This window comes from Drosophila obscura, unplaced genomic scaffold (assembly GCF_018151105.1).
Source record: "Drosophila obscura isolate BZ-5 IFL unplaced genomic scaffold, ASM1815110v1 contig_170, whole genome shotgun sequence".
NCBI lineage: Eukaryota > Metazoa > Arthropoda > Insecta > Diptera > Drosophilidae > Drosophila > Drosophila obscura.
Genome location: NW_024542758.1, coordinates 741,983 through 755,646, shown reverse-complemented (window position 1 = coordinate 755,646; position 13,664 = coordinate 741,983). Strand labels below are relative to the sequence as shown.

Here is a 13,664-nt window from a genome sequence, read left to right as displayed (position 1 = left end):
CGGACCGTACCGGCCCGCCGGTAAAGTGTCAGCAAAAACGAAATTGAGCTTATCTGTGAATGCATCGGCGGGAGTCGCATCCCATCCCGTACCATCCCGTACCGTACCGTACCTTACCGTACCGTCCTGGTACTCGTCGTACTCGCCGGCTGGCGACTTGATGCAATCGTGCAGTCGTCAAATTAGCGACATTCGAAAACCTTCCCAGATAACTACGAAAATCCCAAATGAAACAAACAACAACAAAAAAAAGGCAGAAAGCTTCGGGGCCCTGTGGCCTGGACCTGGACCGTGCGCAGTTTTTTTGTCATTGCCTGGTGCTGCTGGTGCTGCTGCTGCTGGTGCTTCCAGAACCCACCAGAGATCTGTCACAGTCTTAAAAAAGAAATAAAAATAAAGTTAAACAAAACAAAAGCATCCACGATCATCGTCATTGGACGGACGATGGCCCAACAAACTCCTCTGCAACTCTGCAACTGAGCAACTGAGCTCCGTTCTACGTGATTTATTCGCTTTGTCAATTGAATTGTTTTCAAGTGGATGGGCTTCTGCGGCACCAGCACCGGGAACGAGGCACCTACTTTCGCATAGTCAATCAGGGATCCTCAACGATGCTGAACGATGAGCAGGCCACAATCCACAATCCACTGGTGATTTCTATGACTTGATTGACATTTCATGAGCCGAGGGGCATATAGAAGTTTGCCATTTGCCGCCGCATTCGCCGCCGTCGCCACACAGAAAAGGAAACAAAAACTGAAGAACAATGGCAGGGCAGCGTCAAGAGCGAGCGCGTCATTGATGATCCTCCGAAATGAACTGATGATCCATCCGCCTGGACAATTCCCAAAACGACAAACTCAGGCGCCATGTTAACCACCAAGGAGTCACTGCCAATACGGGCAATACAATCACATCACATCACCCCATTGACCATTGACGAAGATGGATTCACGATTGACTGGACTCTGTCTCTGCCACTGGATCTGCCACTGGATCTGGCACTGCCATTGTTTCCCCAATCGAGAAGCAGAGCGAGAGAGAAATGATTACAATCGTTGGATCGGATCGGACCGGACCGGAGATGGCTTTGGCAGACGCTTTGCATTTTATTAAACACGATCCTTTTGATTATTACGCCTCGGTTTTTGATGGCCTCAGGCCGATTCAGCGACTCGGCGATTCATCGATTCTGCGATCTCCGATATCGATTTGATGGAGGTCAGTAGCTGCTTTATATGGACATGCAACTTGTCACGTTTAATGGAATGGAATGAAATGGACTGGATTCAGTCCGAATCCGGACCCGCAGTCGCCCCGTGTGGGTATGTATATCAATGTCAATGCATGTGTGCTGCTGCAGCTGCTGCTGCCTGCTGTGGGATCTGTAAAGCAATCAACGCCGGAGCCGGAGCCACTGACTTAAGCTTAAGTGTGGGCCTGTGGGCCACCAAATCGAATATGTATATTGATTAGCTTTCGCCTTTCGGGTGAATGCATGTTCCTGTCGCATGCAGTGCCACCGTTCCATGTACTAGCGCCGGCTACCGAACGCCGCCACAAAACCCAACGTCAGCACCAGCACCAGCCAGCCAGAGGGCCCTGCAAATTTGTCAATACGCATTCGGATGTGCCAGCAGTGAGGGCTCGGCTCGGCTCGGATCGGCTCGGCGGCGGGTCATAAATTCTGTGCAGAAATAAATGCAAATAAATAATACCTCGTACACTACGCTCGGAAGAGCCGTTGCCGTTCCTCTTCCTGTTCCCCGTGGATTTCAATCGCCGGCGGCCGGCGGCTGGTCGACCGACTCAGCGTCTCTGGTACCCCACACATTGTTCTATACACCTTGGCACAGGCAAACAGCAACAAACAACAACAACAAAAAAAAGGAGGTGTTGCCACGTTGTTATGAGTTTTTAAATCCGACTAAGCCCGTTCGCCAACATTTATTCGAATTTAATCGATTTTTCAAATTGACTCCGTAATCCCTCCTCCTCGTTCGGTTCTGTCGTTCTGTCTTCTGTTTAGTGTAAGCCCAGAATTCATTCGTATAGAATTCGCTGAACGCCCATCGGTGCCGCCTATATTGGTTTTGGCCTTTAACTTGTTTGCTTACATTTGTTGTTGTTGTTGCTGTTGTTGTTTATTTCTGTGGGATAAAAAATCAGCAATTATTTATTACCCCTGTCCTTTCAACGCACTCTGTGCAAGCCCGGTCGGCCCCCCCGTTTTGGCCCATGCGCCCCAAATGCTGTGGCCAAAAGCCACACCGAATCACAAGTGAATGCGAATTATTTATTCGGCATTCAATAAAGTCATATTTCCCTTTCCATAATGAGCGCAGGAGTGTTGAATGAAAGGGCATATAATTATGATAATAATAAGATGCGTAACGAGGAAGATTCAATTTTTTTGCAACCCTGAAATCCGCACTGAGAAACGATAGATATACGAAATGTCTGTGGCGTTACTTATACGCAGATCTGTTCTATTTTCTTTAATACTTCTTATGTTCTAAATATTCTCAAAAACAAAGTTTTGGCACACCAAACATTAGTTTATAGTTGGATGCGAATAAAGTTTGAAGTTTGAAGGGTAGCAGCAGCAGCAGCATCAGCAGCCCACTGGCAAGGATCCAAGGATCCAGAATTAAACAGTGACTTATGCATAATTAATGAGGGAACCGAAACAGGTGTGCTCCATGCGTACGGGTGACAACCGTTTCTGTCAAACATGATGACAAAAGATTACATTCCCAAGCTTGAAGCATGGAGCTGCTGCTGCTGCTCCTCCTCCTCCTCCTGCTGCTGCCTGCCGACCCATAAGGTTTGGAGTGGCAGGAGGCAACATGCTTAAAAATTTACATAAAACTTCTGATAATAGTTTTCCATGCGATTTGTGGGATTGCGGATGGAGCATACGCCTGCCCTGCCCTGCTCTGTCTCTGCCCCTGCCCCTGCCCTGCCACTGGGGTACTCTCTCTGTGGCCCTCGTGGGCCCTGGTCTCGTTGCTGGGTTCGCACGTTACCTAAAATCCTTGGGACTGATGCTGCGATAGCGACATCATAAATTACGAAACTAAACTTTGTCCGAAAGGGACGAATGGTGGTGATGATGAGGGAGGTACGAGTGGACGAGTGGAGTTGGTGTGGCGTGGCGTGGCGTGGCGTGGAGTGGAGGCATGCAGCGGGTCGCGCTCGCGCAGACTAAAATTCGCAGACCCACGATGGAGCATGGAGCATACATTTTTCGCCTGAGTGCAATTGCTTGTCAAACAAACAAACAAAAAAAAAAAGGTTATGCTTCCCAAAAAGTCAAAAACAAGGACAGAGAGAGAGCGAGAGAACCAAAACCAAGGAAATGGCAAATCTTGGTGAACTTTCGGCAGGACTTGGACTGTCAAATGGCATGCCAGTGGATCAATTAATGCGATATTCATTTGCAGACTCGATTCATTCATAGTTCTCTGTGTGTGCCATCTGGGGCTCTCTTGTTTAAGCATTCGCCAATTACTCAATGGCCGCTTATCAGGAATTCAATAATTAATTAGCAAAATTAACAAACGATTACTGAGTCGTGGACAGAGCAGCGCAGAACAGAGCAGAACGGAGCAGACCAAAGCCTGCTTCCAGCACGACTCTCGCAGGAAGGCAGCCAAGAATAACAAAATTCTGTTAGTCACGCATGCTAATCTTCGTGTTGTCTCAAAAGTTGCAAGTTGCAAGCTGCAACCGTTGGGGCAAGCAGCAGCAGTAGAAGCAACAGCAACGGAAACGACGACCCAGACCGCGACGCGACGGTGGTGGCCGCCGCCAACGCTTGGCGACTTGGTTACCTCGCTATCGATACGATACTGCATTGTTAAGAGCCAAAACAAATGATTATTGTGGGGTCTATTTAAGGGTAATCGTGTTGTCTGCACAGCAGCCAGCCTGCCTGCCTGCCTGGCTGCCTGCCTGTGCCCGGTCCCAGCCCGTCTCAGGACCTCAGCTGTCTCGTGATGCTGTGTAGGGTCCTGCTTATAGATGATGTTTGGCCGGGCATAATTGAAGATGGCTGATGGCTGATGGCTCATGAGACGCTTTTAGGTTAATTATGCCTGAGACTTCTCTCCGCTGTCCTGTCCACCGTGCCGCTCGGCGGCTCAAATTAAATACGCCATTTAATAAATATGGTGGCCATTATCGGATAAGCTTCTGGATCTTTTACTTAAACATGTCACTTCGCATTAATCTGGCCTGGCCTGGCCTGGCCTGGCCTGGCTTGGCCTCTCCGGGGCCAACATTCCCTGGTCTGTGGCAACAGGTAAACGATGAAGGTAAACGAGAGCCAAGTCCAGGCAGGCCACACGCAGCGCCTGCCTGCCCCGCGATATGTTCGCATGCGCAACGCCAGTGGCTGACAGACGCGGGGCTCTCTCTCCGCTGGAGCTGGAGCTGGGGCCGGAGGCTACCACACAAAATCGAGATTATCATAAATAATGTGGAGTAACAGTTCCACGCGCTGCTGCTGCTGCTGCTGCTACGGCGGCGGCGGCCTAGGATGCCCATTTGTTGCACGTTCGCTGCGCGTTCTGATTTCCCAGAAAGGATCAGATGAGATGAGGTCACAGTTGCCCAGTGCCAGCTACTATATGTGTAGTAGGCCTCTGCCTCTGCCTCAGTCTCACTCTCTGCCTCTGCCTCACTCTTAATGACGTCTAATTTGTCATCGTTGAGGAACTAATTTTTCAGCCTAGAGCTTGGTGATATGAACCCAATAGAGCGCTACCTGTCTTGAACATGATCGCTGAGATTTCTGCGTAAGTTACGAAACTTGCGGCTGTCCCGGTCCCGGTCCCAGTACCAGTACCAGCCACTGTGCCACCGTGCCACCAGAGCGGAGACGCATGTGAGAAATGGTATTTACATACACATGATTCGTGGAATAATAAGTATTTCCATTCCATTTTATTCGTTAAAAGGAAACCCAAAACCAAAACCAAAACCAAACCCGCGATAAGATAAAGAGGTTTTGCGCTCAACCAGCAACAAATTTTCCCTGTAAATTTAAACTTATGCTTAAATTGAAGAGATACGGGTGTGAAGGCAATCTGATGTCTGTAATTTGACAATTTATTTTATACGGATACGCTTACAGATTTAATTTACATATTAAAATGCAGCTCCAACAACAACCACAACAACAACAAAAATAAACTTACTAAATGCGTAATTTAATAAATTCCATTTAAAGGGAGTTTCTGGAAAGAATTCGTGGATAATAATATCTGCTGGTTTCCGAATGACAGGGGGGACTATAAGTAGCTTTACCATCACTTAAAAAAATGCTGAAAAATAATCCTTTGATTCGTAAAGTAAACATCCCAAAATTACTTTCAGACTTGGAACCGCTTAAATCCGTATTTCCTGGATAATTCCTATATCAGAAATAGGATTAAATATTCCAATTTGAATTGCATTAAGTGGAAGGAAGGAGTTCCTTAGAATATTTCACAAAAACCAACAAAGTATGAGCAAAGATTCTATGGAATCTGTTATAGAATCTTTTGTATGAGCCTTTGCTGCTGGCAATACGATATGGTTATTGTGATTTAATTAAACGATGTTTTTATGACAGAAATGTAGCACTAACTGATTCGGTTCTGCAAGGCTAACTATTGCTCGAAAATCAATGCCATAAAAACCTGCAGAAACATTGCCAGTGTGGTTTGCAACTGAAACTATTATCCTGCACGCTGTAGCTATGTATATTTATGGAAATAGCTAAATCCAAAAACAGAAGTTATCGGCTATAATTTACAGCAACGAACCACAAAGTGTGTACCAGATTCTGGACTATGTTCTGTTGATGTTCATATTGTGGCTCAATCGATAAGGAATATATGCATCTCGGCTTTTAGTGCCATTCTATCGACATGTTCCTGGATAGGCACAAGACAGAGCTCCAGCAGACAGATGGAAAGATGGACCATTGGTTAATGGAGCCAAGGAGGTGCATGTTTTTACGTATAAACATATCCGGCGCCATACTCCTACATACATACATATGTATGTATGTATGTACAGATATGTATGTATACTTGCTGTTCGTTTTTGTGGCCTTTTGTGGCTGCCTAGCGCCATGTGATTGTGATTGGTGCTGGGGCTGGGGGCTGTGGCTGTGGCTGGGGCCTGCATGTTTGCCGGCCATATTAATAATTTTTCGTGGTGCGATTTTTGATTTAGGGAGCATTTAAAGCGTGAACGACTGCATCAATAATTCCCTTGCAATTTTATTGTGCATAAATTTCATTAATTTATAATTTTGGCTGGGGATTTGCAACGGACAGCACATACATCCGCACCCGCTGCTTGCACCCTCGCAGAGAGACCCTCGAATGAGAGAGAGAGAGAGCGAATGGAGCATGGAGCATGGAGCATGTTGCGCCAATGTGTTGCCGCGCTTCGACGACTGGAGCATAAATTATTTTCCGTAGTTTTTGGCAGGGCGCCCGATCCCGCGTTGACCGCGCTGCGCGCTGCGTAGATCTCGCAGATTGTGCCCGTTGGTGAGGGTTATTCATTTGCCTGCCCTGCCCGCAGAGCAGGAGGAAGGAGTACAAGAAGAAGGAGTCGATTCGAGTCGTCTCCAGGCACCACCGATCTCTGACCGCCTGTGCCGAGGCTCTGTGCTGGCTGGCTGGCTGGCTGGCATACAACCAAACGCGTATATATCCGATGCTGATGCTGATGCTGATGCCGATGCTAAAGCTGAAGCTGAAGATGCTGCAAGCTGCAAGATGCCAGCTCCATTGAGGAACAGTTGGGCAGTTGTTTTTTCTGCCTGGCTGCTATATGCTGGTCTGTGGAAACAGAGGTCCTGCGCCTGCGCCTGGGACTGCGCCTGCGCATGGGCCCGGCATGTCGCCTTTTGCGTATGTCTTCGGTTTGTGGCCGCGCAGTTAATTATAAACGCTTGGACATTTTCGCTTTGGTTTGTTTTTCATTTCCAGATGCAGATTACATTATGATTTATGCAAAATAGTAAATGCGTCTGATGGCAACATGCGCCGCCAGCTGCCAAGCTGCCAGAACATGCCCAGAGAGAGCCTCCGTCTCTGTGTCCACCGAGCATCGCAAGCATCGCGATCCGAGCTCCACAAAATTAGAATGCAACTTCAGTTGAATCGATGGCCACAATGCAGTGCGGCCAGTTGTGGCTGTGCCGCCCACCCAGCCAATGAGCCGCGGGGACCATCAGCATCCCCATATTGGCAGGGCCAGGCGACTGTACCTACGAGTATTTAGTAGGAGCCTGGGATCTGGGATCCCATTTCTGGCAACTTTTATTTACGTAGCTCATTTGGGCGACGGAAACGCGTCGCTTTGGCCGACAATAAATCAGAAAATGCCATGGAAATGGCATCGTAAAAGTGCTTAAATTAATCATCCCAAAATGTGTATTTGTGTGCTCCACTCGTTCCGATTTACGAGGCCCTGCAACGGCGGGGGGGCGCCCACGCGCAACAGGTTGCCAGTGCGACGCCGCCGCAGCCGCCACCGCCACCGCCGCGTTTTGTTGTTCTAAGCGCCATCTCGTACCCGAACGATCCAGCGATTGGAATAACTACGAGTATATGCTATACAGCGTACAATAAACGTTAACTGCGTAATCTTTTCAGGCATTTTGCATAACAAAACGAAGCCTGATGGTGCATCATCTCTGTCACCGCCATGATGTCGGTTGACGGTTGTCGGTTGTCGGTGCTTGGGATGCAGCCCTCTCTCTTTGATTTACTTTGCCCCCGGGAACAGGACCACTGGCAACTGGCCACTGACCACTGACCACTGACCATGGGCGACAGAAAATTGCAAAATGAAATTGCATTGTTATTACATGTTTTGGGGTCAGCGCAAATTAAATTCCATATAGAAAAGCAATCTTAGCCGGGTGTATTTATTTTGCAAAGGTCTTCGCATTTTGTGTACGTGACAAACAGAGCCCAGTGCCGCCGCCATTGAGGGCGACTGACCAGAACAGAACAGAACAGGACAGGACACAGAACACAGGACAGGACAACATGTTTAACAGCGAAAATGTGGTGCAAGGGAGCCACCAGCCAGCAGCCAGCAACCAGCACCACGCGATAGATTGAAAGCGAAAGAGGCAGAGGTAGAGGTAGAGGCTCCATGAATGTGCACTCAGCATCGCTATTAAATTAGTTTAGTGGCATTTAACTTAATCGCCTACAAGGGAGTTAAAACTTTCCGGCATCAGCCCTCACTCAGAGCTGTGTTCAAGTTCGCTCAAAAATTGGGCGGACGTGATTCGATTTTAAAGAAGCTGCCACGAGTGGAGGGCAACAAGTGCTTTTGTGCCTTAATATCCTTGGAATAGGAAACCCAAACCCAAACCCAAACCCCGCATTGGAGCAGCGGACGTGGAGCAGCATTATAGCGACGATCAGCAGCCAAATTGAGTTGTGCATCAAAAACGACAAAGCGACGGCTCCCAGAGGAGCTGCAACTCGAAACTGATGGATGCTGCTGCTGATGCTGCTGCTGTTTCCTCCAAGTTGCTCCAAGTTGCGTGTGTGTCTGTTGGATTCCCCAGTCCCCCTATTCTTTTGCATAAATCGCTCTCCGATGTCCTCGATGGATGCCGGAGACGAGGCTTTGTAATTAAATTGCGACACGGGGCAGCTAGTGGCGCCACAACATAGATTCACAAAGCACAGGCATCCGAGCCCAAGCCCAAGCCAAGCCAGCCAAGGCATATGCATACAGACACACGGATGTGTCCTCCAATCGTATTGTACATTGTATATTGGGAGCACACAGAGAGAGAGAGAGAGAGAGTTGGTCATGACAAAGCGATGGCGATGGCGATGGGGGACACGACCTGCCACAGTCTCTGTGCACAGGGCACGTTTCTGAATGAAATTCCAGACCGCTCTCGAGAGCGGTATCCATGGAGCTTCAGCTGCAGCGTTGTCTGGCCCAGTCATCAAAGATCGGGCGGGCTTACAAAAAGCCAACCAAAAAGCTGGCTACTTGGGCGGCGGCGACACGAAATGAGCGCTCGCAGTCAGCGCCAGCCACCACGGCAGTTAATTAATTCTGCATGAAATTTAAGGGTTTTTTTGTTGTTGCTGTTGTTGTTGTTGTTGTTGTGCCCAGCCCATCTAGTGCTTATATGGAAGGCAGAGTCATTGTCGCCGATCAGACGACAGTTTGCCTGGCGGATTGCCACAGGATGCGCCACAGTCAGGCCACAGTCAAAGCTCCCGAACATAACGTTGCTGCACGTACTGTCGTCTGGGGTCGTCCCCTCCCTGCTTGCTAATCAGCCGCACCTCATCAGTCTGCTGCCAAATCAAGTCATTAAGTTAACTGAGTGCCAAATGGAGCAAAAAATGCAGCAGTTGCTTCGCATGCCCGTCGTCCTGGGGGTTCGCCAGAGATGGCAAACAACAAAAAATCTCTCAATTAGTCCAACAATTAAATCAGCCATCGATTCCTGCCTGCGATCGTACATAAATATTTATTTGCGTATTCCATTCCGTCAGACGAATGGTTCCCAGAAGAGATCGCTTCCCATCCAGATTACATGTGTACAGAAACTCCTTCATAATCCTTTGATCCCACGTTAAAATTGGCTCCTAATCCTGCCACATTTATGCCAATTATTTCCAATTAAATATATTTATTAATAAATATTTCTTTTGTTTGTTTTCAGGACCCAGCAACGGTAAGTTTTGGATTCTTTTTACCCCCAAATACGGGAATTAGTCGAAGGTCGATAGGGTCGACTTCCATAATAATAATAATCCCTGAACTGAACTCGCAAAAAATCATCGCGCGTGCAAGCGTCTCACTTGCCTGAGTAATTGGCTCTGAATGGAATAATTCAGGTATCAATCAGCAAAACAGTATTAATGACGACACTCTTGGTAACATTTTGGCTGATCGTTAAAAACGGGTTCCCCTTTTTTGGCCCGCAGGAACCTGTTTTAGAGTTTATTCAAGGACTGCATTCTGTGCAACTTTCCAGCAGCAAAGGCTACCACAACACATATACTTTCAAGCTTAAAGAAGATCAGCTATCCATCTGGCAATAGTCCCCATAGATCTATTAAAGCTACTCAGAAATACAGAATGATACAGAATCAGGATGGATAGTTTGATGGGTGCCCCGCCCAACCTCTGGGAGGTTTAACTAAATCCAATTATATTTATATAGCTTCATTTATATGCATGCCCAAGAGGTATATTTTGTAATAATAAAGGACCTGTGTCGGATCATATAAATGCACGAGCTGTTAAATGTCGCCAATGGCTTTGAGTGCCAACAGAGAGCAGGAGGAGGGAATTAAATAAATACATAAAAACAAGGAAAACCAATAATTTAGCTTAACAACTTAATAACCAACAAAAAAAGAGCAGCAGACTACTGCCGATCACCTGTTACTGGGGCCACGGCCACGGCTACCAAAAGGAGTGGCTCAGACCTCATTGTTGAGGAGTCAGGGAAGAACCCTCATCGACGGGCACTCCGACTGCTGCCGACTGCTGCCGACGACTACTGTGCATCTTCGTATGACTAAACCCTGTCGCGGTTATGAGTTTCCACCTGTTTGGCGAATTTATTGATTGCCACATTGACAAATGAGCCACCCTGCTGTTATAAAACCGATTAAAGAAAGGGAAGGGTCTGCTCTTTGCTGAATATGCTGCATGTGCTCTGGCCTGGTGCTGCTGCTGGTGGTGCTGCTGCTCCTGGTCTGGTGAGAATTAATTGGACAGCCGCGGATGCTCGGACACTCGCCCCAGTGTGTGATATATAAATCATGGCAGGCAGCCTGGCTATCTCCATTATAACAGGCTAATCCAACATCAAATCAATTTGGTTTAGTGACCGAAAAAGTGCGCCGTCAGCCCACTGCATATGTGTGTGTGTGTGTGTGTGTGTGTGTGTGTGTGTGTGTATTCCTTCCGCTGCTAATTAGAGACACTCGAAAGAGAGGAGGAGCAGCAGCAGCAGCAGCAGCAGCAGCGGAGCAGGAGCAGGAGCACCTGCCGACGCGGTCGACGCACTGCGCTTACTCCCAGGCATCATTAATAATTCCATGAGCCTGACTGGGGGGGGGGGAGACAAGAGACCAGACCCAAGTCAGCGGCACGCATAATAACCACGATTAAAGCCAACAAGGCTCATTGTCGGTTAAATGACAAGTTTTGACAACTTGTGAAACGACAAGTGGTCAGCGGCTGTTCGACAACATCACTTAGGTCCCCGATCGGAGGGGTGTGTGTTTGTCTGTGTGTGCCCGGGCTCTCTCAGCAGCAGGAGCAGCAGCAGCAGCAGCAGCGACCCAGTTAAATTAATAATCCGCATAATTGGAGAACTTAACTCGGGAGCGACAGAGAAAGGACATGGTGACGACAAAAAGAACATTATTTGCTTTGCGCCTAATATATCATTTAGATTGTTTGCGACAGATAAAGGCAGCAGCGCGCACTGTGAACGCAAAAAAGACTTTGGCCCTGTCATTACCCGTGCATGGGTATGGGCTATGGGCTATGGCTATGGCTATGGCTATGGGTTTCCATTTACACTCCACTCCATTTTATTGTGGCTACTGTTTTCGAAATTAGCCGCCTGTTGTCGATTTGATATTGATTTAGAAGTTCCAATTACGTTTTGGGCCATATCCCGGCACAGCACGGCAGGATAAATAGAAAATAATTGTTTCTGTTTCACATTCATGTCCCCACACAAAGATTGTATCCCCCCCGCCCCGGATAGCTCTGGGAACACACGCACCTTTCAGTCCTAAAATATTCATACTCATAGTTCTCATTTGCGTTAAATATGGCACGATAAGGGATCTGGCCATATTTATTGTTCCGATTTATACCCCCATGCTGGAAATAGACAACTTCCTGGCTTGGATTAATTCTTTTGTGTATTTCCCACAGAACTCTCGAGTAATAAAACTCTTACCGTTTTTTTAATTATTTCTTTTCTTTCATGTAACTGACACTTTTCGATGTTCTACAATGGAAACAGGGCGTAAGTATACGTCAGCATTCTAATGGCAGTCTAACTCGGAAAAACAAACACAAATTAAACTCCCATTAATGTAGAATTTAGTACTCATTCCATACGTACTCGCTGCTGTCATTATTCAGTATTGGTGGACAGCCGACAGCCTTGACGAGAGCCAAGAAAGCGGCACCACAGCACAATAATGATAAATTAATTTGGCGAGCAGCGATCTTCAGTGAAATTAAATGGGCGCAAAGGTGTTCCTTTATTGTTCCTTTACGGGTGCGGGCGCGGGCATGGCTACGGCCTCTGTGCTCGGCGATCAGTGGCTCTGATCCAAACTGCAATTACGCCTGCCAACTCGGGAGAAGAACATGCGAGTGCCAGTGCGGTGCGAGTGCCAGTGCGAGTCTTAATTATAACCAAAGCGGACATGTTCAACATGACAGTTTTCGTGTCCTGGCGATTCATCAAAATGACAGCTTCTGGCTTACAGCCACTGAACTGAACGTGCTAAAACAGCCTTGTTGGTAGGGTCTGTCCGTCTGTCTGTCTGTCAGGTTGGGTCTGGCTTATCAACACAATATCGAATTTCGATCAAAACGCCTTCGAGGGCCGTCATGTCCGACGCTCTTGCAGGCGCGCTCGACTTTTGGCGCTAAACGTATTGTACATCCGCACTGGCCTGTCCTGTCCAGTCCTGTCCAGTCCTGTCCAGTCCTCTCCTGTCCATCAGCCAGCCCGCATTCCAGGACTCGCGCAGGACCCTCATTATCATACATAGTTTGCACCATTAGGGCCATACATTTTCGCACAGAAAGGCGAGCGAGCGGCTTTAACCCGAAGAATTGTGAGCTTGTGCTTGTGTAAGGGCGTGAGCCCCCAGCGTCCATCTGCCAGAAAAGAACGATGTAATTGCCGTTGAAGCGCTTGCCAATGTGTTATTAACTTGTTAAAGGAAAACAGGCATCTACATACACATACTATCTGCACTTATGTATATTTAACTGCATTACATAGCAAATTGGGAGCAAACACTGTGTTCGCCAGCCTCCAATTTGTGTTTGTTTTTTCGTGTGCCCATTTATCACCAAAAATTATGCTGAACTTGCACTTATTTATTTCTTCTGCTGTTGTTTTTTGCATGTTCATTGGATGTTCCGGATCTCAGTATGTAAGTATTAAATCCACAAATATTATAGGTTCTGAAACATTTGGGAGCAACTATTTGTGGGGCAGCTAGACATTTGTTTCCATTAAAATATGCCCACATATATATTTAAATTTAATTCTCTGCGTTGAAATAATCTGTGTAAAATTGGAATACCCTCTAATACACGATACGCTTACGATTGTAGTCGTTTAGTTGGGGCTCCGATGTTATTTAGAGCCTTTAAAGACACCTTTTGTAGCCTGAGCCTGTCTCAGGTATTCCCGACATCCTTTTATTATCATGAAGCAATAACGGATCGGGGAACACGGCTAAATGTCGCACGACTAAGTATTGGAATCTCTGCTCCTGGAATTTGTGAGCCATGGGAGCATGAAGCATGGGGCTGTTGCTGTTGCGGTTGCTGTTGCAGTTGCTGTTGGCTCCATCGCATCCCTGGGTGCGAGAGCCACTGCCGAG

At 47.4% G+C, this 13,664-nt stretch overlaps 1 protein-coding gene across 5 annotated transcripts in view; it reads left to right on the top strand.

Annotated features, from left to right (window-relative positions):
* The window catches only part of LOC111076031 (ankyrin repeat domain-containing protein SOWAHC), a 31,127-nt gene that overhangs the window by 12,242 nt on the left and 5,221 nt on the right, over positions 1-13,664 (top strand). For 3 of the 5 annotated variants that reach the window (XM_022369611.2, XM_022369613.2, XM_022369612.2), the window contains exon 4: positions 9,722-9,733. In XM_022369611.2, the coding sequence (XP_022225303.1) occupies positions 9,722-9,733 (12 nt within the window). Of the gene's footprint in view, positions 1-9,721; positions 9,734-9,852; positions 9,898-12,055; positions 12,059-13,205; positions 13,293-13,664 lie in introns of those variants that run through there. The other 2 variants (XM_041592183.1, XM_022369614.2) reach the window with 2 other exon arrangements.